Source organism: Clupea harengus, chromosome 7 (genome assembly GCF_900700415.2).
Source record: "Clupea harengus chromosome 7, Ch_v2.0.2, whole genome shotgun sequence".
NCBI lineage: Eukaryota > Metazoa > Chordata > Actinopteri > Clupeiformes > Clupeidae > Clupea > Clupea harengus.
Window position 1 is genome coordinate 20,914,009 of NC_045158.1, and position 7,500 is coordinate 20,921,508.

Here is a 7,500-nt window from a genome sequence, read left to right on the forward strand (position 1 = left end):
ATGTTTCAAATTGAAACAGATGAGCTACACCGACCCACACAGACACAAATGTCAGACAAAGAAATGCATCCACTACATAATTCCTTCTATCAGATGGTCTGCCAGTCAATGGCAGTCTGTCTCGGCCACACGCACACATACAAACATACAAACACACACACACACACACACACACACACAAACACACACATACACACACACACTAAGAGGTCACCCAGAACTCAGACACATATGCAACATATCTTAAGAAAACCGTGAGCAATGACGGAGCACATCCATAAAAGCACTAAAGCGCACAGAAGCACAATGCAGACATGACTAGATGAATCCAGAGGAGACACAAACCACTTCTCACTTTTCTATCAGAGTAATAGCACGCACCTTTCCCCCCGCTCCCTCTGCTTCATCTGCACCCAGTGGCCAGGGCTCGCTGAGATATATAGCGTGTTTTATTGGCTGTGCTCCGTGTTGGCGTTTCCCTGGCCGCGGGCATTACTCTCTATCCTGGAGCCAGATAATTGCATATTTCACATCCATCTGGAGAGGCAGCGGATTCATCTAGCAGAGGTTTGCTGTAATTGGGACTTATCCTATCGTTTAAGATTTGTGTGTGTGTTTGTGTGGGTGTCTGTGTGTGTTTGTGTGTGTGTCTGTGTGTGTTTGTGTGTGTGTCTGTGTGTGTTTGTGTGTGTGTGTGTGTGTGTGTGTGTGTGTGTGTTTGTGTGTTTGTCTGTGTGTCTTCAAACAGAGCTGAGAGCAGCAACTGACATCTTCTTACCTCTGCTAGCACCAATCAATACAAGAAAACAGAAACAATAAAAAGAAATATTCACATCTTTTGCAGGTCGGACATTTATAAAACAGCTATGTGTTCATGGTAAGAGAAGGCTGTGTGATAGGGACACAGCTATGTGCTCATGGTAAGGGGCTGTGTGATAGGGACACAGCTATGTGCTCATGGTAGGAGAAGGCTGTGTCATAGTGACACACTATGTGCTCATGGTGAGAGGCTGTGTGATAGGGACACAGCTATGTGCTCATGGTAAGAGAAGGCTGTGTGATAGGGACACAGCTATGTGCTCATGGTAAGGGGCTGTGTGATAGGGACACAGCTATGTGCTCATGGTAAGAGAAGGCGGTGTGATAGGGACACAGCTATGTGCTCATGGTAAGAGAAGGCTGTGTGATAGGGACACAGCTATGTGCTCATGGTAAGAGAAGGCTGTGTGATAGGGACACAGCTATGTGCTCATGGTAAGGGGCTGTGTGATAGGGACACAGCTATGTGCTCATGGTAAGAGAAGGCTGTGTGATAGGGACACAGCTATGTGCTGCTCTGGCTGCCAATGGGAATATTACAGTTAGTGGAACTCTGAGAATGCAGGGACAGAGAAACTCTAAAGCCTGCCAAAGGTTTATGGCTGTGTGTGTGTGTGTGTGTGTGTGTGTGTGTGTGTGTGTGTGTGTGTGTGTGTGTGTGTGTGTGTGTGTGTGTGTGTGTGTGTGTGAGAGTGTGTGAGAATGTGTGTGAGAGAGAGAGAGAGAGAGAGAGAGAGAAGGGATGTGTGGGTGGATTATTGTATGTAGTATGTACATAGATAGATAGATAGATAGATGGATACTTTATTAATCCCGAGGGAAATTTAGGATATTGCACATCTGTTTATTACGCAATGAGGTTTTTTTGTGTAATTGTGTGTATATGTGTATATATGTGTGTGAGCATGAATGTGTTTGTGTGAGTGAACTTGCATTTATGTCTGTTAATGTATATATATATATATGTATATATATATGTGTGTGTGTGTGTGTGTGTGTGTGTGTGTGTGTGTGTGTGTGTGTGTGTGTGTGTGTGTGTGTGTGTGTGTGTGTGTGTGTGTGTGTGTGTGTGTGTGTGAACGTGAATGTACATGTGTGTATGTGTGAGTGAATTTGTGTGTGTGTGTGTGTGGGAGAGAACGAGAGAGAGAAAGGGAGTATATGTTAGTATGTGTGTGTCTGGTGTGTGTGTGTGCTTCATGACCGTGTGATGATGGGCCTCCACCTGAACTGGCCCAGTGGCATCTGTCTCCATAAGCCTGTCTGCTCCTGACAGAAAATCAATGGCCGATCCCACACGCCCCGGCCTCCAGGCCTCCAGGCCTCCAGGCCCCGGGGTCCCAGCAGTGGCAGTCTGTAGCCCCAGGCAGGGAGCTGCTGCTGGGCAGGACTCCCGCTGAGGGAGAGGGCCCTCCTGCTAGCAGTCATGTTCAGCCACATGTCAGGCTGCTCTAATGGATGTATCTTCTTGGTAGTCTGGACGAGTGTCTCTCTCTCTCTCTCTCTCTCTCTCTCTCTCTCTCTCGCTCTCTCTCTCTCTCTCTCTCTGTGTGTGTGTGTTTGTATGTGTGTTTGTGTGTGTTTATGTATTTGTTTCTCTGTGTTTGTGTTTGTGTGTGTGTGTGTGCTTGTTGTAACACAGTAAAGCTGAATGTGCGGGCTTAAACATGATGAAAATTACTAATAAAGATTCTGAGTTCGTGGTTAAATATAATGGAGATCTACGGAGATGTGGTGGGAATGACGTTATAAACTCATTCGTTACTGGTCGGGCACTGGTGTCCACTGATTAAAATGTTAATGGCCTGTGCTGAATGAGGTTATATAAAAACATCCAATGATGCCTGAGATTCCCCCTACTGAGACAATGCCCAGATGTGTTTGTGGTATCAATCTGGTTAAAGCTAAAAACATGCTGCACTCTTCATCTTAGATGGTCATGATGAGCTTTCTGTATTCATCTGCAGTTGATTGATTGATTTATTGACATACATTTGTGCATTTATTGTCTGGTCATGATGAGCTTTCTGTATTCATCTGCAGTTGATTGATTGATTTATTGACGTACATTTGTGAATTTATTGTCTGGTTCTAGTTGGGTGTTTAATTCTCTCTTTCTCCCATTTCTCCCATTCTCTCTTTTTTTCACCCAACTATCATTTACCTCTCTATTTTTTATATTTGTTCATTTTCTCCCTTTCTTTATGCCTTTTTTCTGTGTGTTGCCTCTGCGACTCTTTCTTCCTCTCTCTCTCTCTCTCTCTAACACACACCTCGTATCTTCCCTGTCATCTATCTTTCTCTCTCTCTCTCTCTCTCTCCCTCTCTCTCTCTTCCTCTCTCTCTCTCTCTATCCGTATGACTGACACCCCCCTCTTTCTCCACCTCTCTTATCTACCTTCTCATTCGTCCTGCTATCGCTCTCTTTCTCTCATCTATCCTCTGTAGTTGCAGAAGGACGTCTCCTGGATGGACTCCCGCACTTCCCAGCCCCGCCCTCCTACCTACCTGTCAACTTCACCCTCCTCCACGGCGACTCCGCCTTCTTTCTGAAAGAGGCCAATCAGGACATCATGCGCAACTCCAGCCTGCTGTCGCGCACCGAGCCCTTCTTCGTGTTCCGCGCCCGACGTACCCCCATCATCAACGCCAGCATTGGGCCCCTGTCTGTAGAGCAGCCCGTGCCCATGGACCTGCTCCAGCCCTCTGGCTCCATCTTCCTCCCTTCTTCCTCCTCCTCCTCCTCCTCCTCCTCCTCGTCCCCTCTGTTCACCTTCAACTGGGAGGTGCAGACCTTCATCATCTCGGAGCGAATCTACCTGCGGCGTCCGAGGGTGCAGGTGCTCTTCTACGTGTCGGGTCGCGACTGGGACGACTACAGCACGGTGGGACGGCTGCCCTGCGTGCGCCTGTCCGCCTTCCACGAGACGCAGGAGGCGCGCGGCCTCTGCCAGCTGGGCGGCGACCTGGGCCTGTGTGTGGCAGAGCTGGAGCCGCTGCCGGGCTGGTTCGGGCCGCCAAGCATTGTCCCAGGTCGCCAGCGGGCCTCCGTAGCCTCCTCCTACTCCTCCTTCTCTGCTCCTGTTGCCGCCGTTGCTGCGTCGGACCCTTCCGATGGCACGCCGGTGGAGCTCTATTACCGGCTGCTGGAGCCCGGCCCGGAAGGGGGGTGCAGCGGTTATGGGGGGGCCGAGGACACATCGAGGAGGAGGGCTCACCGAACAGGGGCCGGGGGTGGGGAGAGAAGCGGGTTCAGCACGCCCATGCGGAGGATAGGGAGCGTACGGCTGTACCAGGCCCCAGCGCAGCCCCAGCTGGCCGAGCGGAAGCTGGACGGGAACTTTGTGGTTCTGGTACCAGCCGAGCCCATCAGGCATCGGGAGGCGGTGTCTGCATTCATCGCCACGGCGCCACACTCACCGGTAGAGGCCTTCACGCTCAGGTAGGCAGGAGCTGCTTCCTCTTCGTCTTCCTGTTCCTCTCTCTGGGCTTTGCTGGGGTGGGCATCCCCTGATGCAATACGTCTGCAAACCATCTGTCAGATTTTTTAATGTTAAAGACAAAAGACCTGCACAGTTAAGGGTCCCTGTGGTGGGCCATTACTACAATGCCTTGACAATGATACCTTCCTCAGGATGAAGTATTGTGCAAGTAATAGGGCACTAAGGAAGTATGTTGGTACTATACATTTCAAAAATGTGAATATATACTGTACGTATGTTTTAATTAGCATACTTACTTTTTCACTTATGAACATAGTAATACAGTTGCTCTATTTGAGGAAGATAAATGTGTTGTGATCACTCGGCTAGTGGTTTTCGTAACTCAAGAGTAGGTAAGAATAGTTTATGTGTGAAATGGGTTGGTTCCTTATGAATTCATATAGTGGAGCATGACACCAATGCTATGACTATAACTTTAATTACGCTCATAACGTTTTGCATATACTTATGACTCATGGGAAAAAAGAAAATTAAAGGAAGCCTTCAGTTAATATGTGATATAGATTATCACGCTCTAGATGGCACCTCACATGCTAAATCATTGCATTAAAAAATCATCCTTTTTTGATCTGTATGGAAACATGCAGTGTATTGCTGTTGGCATTTAAGGACGTGAGTTGAATTCCTAGCATGTTGTTACCCTTTAGAGGATAGTAAAGTTCAACTACATTTTGATGTTTAGCATCAGTGTATTCAGTACTGGATTGTGCCATTAGCATTTCACAGTGTAGACCTATGTGTATCTCATGGTCTTTATGTCACTGTATGGAGAAGCTTATTCGTGAACAGCTTCAAATATCCCCATGGGGTTTGCGATATTTGAAAAGAGCAACCAGGCCAACAAACAGGAATGCAATGTGAACTCATAGTACAATAAAAAAAAGTGCTGTTTCGTTGTCTAATGCTTAGATTATTCTACCGTAGGGGTTCTGTTTGGTGTGCCCATGGGGTTTGGGATATTTGAATGGAGCCACCAGGCCAACAACAAAAATGATAATACTAAAAATAAAAAAAGTGCTGTTTCGTGCTTACATTCTTCTACCGTAGGAATTCTGTTTGGTGTGTTTACAGGTCAGCTCGTCAGCATCTTCGGTTTAGTGTAGGTCCCTGAGGAAGGCCAGTGAAAGAAACACCATTATCTGCGCTAGACCTGTAATAAGCAATGGTGAGCTAAGAGGAACTTGGGCTCTGAACAAGACTTTTTCAAAGTCTGGTCAGAATGAGGGACTCAAGAGGAACCCAAGGCCCACTGAGGCCTGAGGTCCAGTAACTCCTGGGGATGTAGTCGGGTAGTTAGCATTAATGGTTACATGGTTGTTAGCATGTTTGTTTGCAGCTAATAGGTGGTTATCTCAACTCAGTAACAACTCGTTTTTTGTCCTTTCATATCTGTGTGTGTGTGAGTGTGTGTTGCTCTGGACACGGGTTCCTTTATTTCAGAGTAAATAAATCATCAGCTCTGGTGAAGCACAGCCCTCCTGATTAGACAGTGGAGATGAGTCTAAGCGATTTAGATAATTAGCACACAATGCAAATGAAGATGCTCTTAATTAAAATGCATTTTCATTAGTGTAATGACTGTGTGGGACCCACGCACACACACAGATTAGAATACACGTGCAAACACACACACACACACACACCCCTGAACCTCAATTCTTCAATCATTTGAACGTATATACCATAAGAGCTGCTTTGATAAGAGGTCAGGCCAGTTTGTCTGGAGGTTTTAATGAAAAGAGGTTGCTGCGAGGAGTAAACGGAGAGAAAAAAGGGAGACGGTGGAGGAGAGAAAAAAAAAAAGACCGGATGGCGTTGATGAGATTGTTTCCCTTCTGGGAGGGCGGAGACTACATTTCCTGTATGGAAAATTGCTCATTACCACCCCGTCAAAGACCTCACTCTGATTATGATGTAGGGGGTCTGAGGAATTCTCTTTCTTCCTCTCTGATTCTCTCTCTCTCTTCCTCTCTCTGATTCTCTCTCTCTCTTCCTCTCTCTCTCTCTTCTTCTCTGATTCTCTCTCTCTCTTTCTTCTTTTTATTCACATCCTTTCCTTTGTAAATAATGACACATGCAGGTGTCTGATTCCACCTCCCTTTTCTTTGTAGTGTTATAACTATGTTCAGTTGATGCATATTAATGTGTTATTACACTCTTGTAAAGCATGAATGAGAACCAATTGTGCAAACACAGACTCAAAGACTCTCCAAAGTAAAAGGTACTGAAGGTTTTAATTCATGATTGTGTGATGGTGACATCATTTGTTCCGTCCTATTGTTTAACAAATCGGAGAAACACAAAACAATGTGCATTTAGATAACATCATTAACACACTAAACAGGCTCCAGCAATGATTTAATTTGGCTTTGTGAATGTGTGTGTGTGTGTGTGTGTGTGTGTGTGTGTGTGTGTGTGTGTGTGCGTGTGTGCGTGCGTGCGTGCGTGCGTGCGTGTGTTGTAACAAACACTCTCTGTACCTTTAAATAGAACGGACTACAAACGTATTTAAAGGTCGGGGCAGACTACTCAGACTGTACTGTACTTTTCTGGCAATGTTGTGAAGAGGAAAACATGTTGTTTTCTTTCTAGGCACATACAATAAATAATGAATAAAGACACACTTTACTCAGATTCAGCTCAGTTTACTTATAGGGCATTCTTTTCTTGGAGAATAAGCCCACAACATTCATTCACTCAGACAAAACTCAGTTTACTTATAGTGCACTCTTTTCTGGGAGAATAAGCCCACCATATCATTCATAAAAAATAAAAATAAAAAAAAACATTGAACGTGCCAAATATCACGCATGTTATTGAAACTGATCACCCAACAGACAAACAGACAAACAGACAATATGACACTCCAAACACACTCCAAAAGTCCACTATTTACATTACATGTTCCAGCTCTGTAAAGTGCACAGTTCTTTTTAAGTCTAATTCCATGCACCAGTGCCCTGACCTATAGTGTTGTTTCACCTATGCCAACGGGACTCTGCAGTCCTGTTTGAAAACCCTGTGTCTCACCGGTCTGTTGCAGTTGGCAAGCTTATTACAAGAATTGATCCAACAAAAAAGGAACAAAAATATATAATAAAAGAGTCCACTCCAATCGTCGCCTTAAGAAGGAAGTCCAACGCCATAAACAGGTGTTGCTGCCTTTCACGCCGCAGAG

The 7,500-nt window shown here is 45.7% G+C and overlaps 2 protein-coding genes across 2 annotated transcripts in view; both read left to right on the forward strand.

The window, feature by feature from the left end:
- The window catches only part of LOC116220942 (transmembrane protein 132D-like), a 66,945-nt gene extending 63,072 nt beyond the window's left edge, over window positions 1–3,873 (forward strand). Inside the window, exons 2-3 of the mRNA XM_042708112.1 lie at window positions 3,268–3,826; window positions 3,861–3,873. Of these exons, the coding sequence (XP_042564046.1) occupies window positions 3,268–3,826; window positions 3,861–3,873 (572 nt within the window). The remainder of the gene's footprint in view (window positions 1–3,267; window positions 3,827–3,860) is intronic.
- Window positions 3,874–3,875: 2 nt separating this feature from the next.
- LOC105894687 (transmembrane protein 132C-like) overlaps window positions 3,876–7,500 on the forward strand; it is a 170,132-nt gene continuing 166,507 nt past the window's right edge. Inside the window, exon 1 of the mRNA XM_031570816.2 lies at window positions 3,876–4,261. Within this exon, the coding sequence (XP_031426676.2) occupies window positions 4,083–4,261 (179 nt within the window). The 5' untranslated portion in view covers window positions 3,876–4,082. The remainder of the gene's footprint in view (window positions 4,262–7,500) is intronic.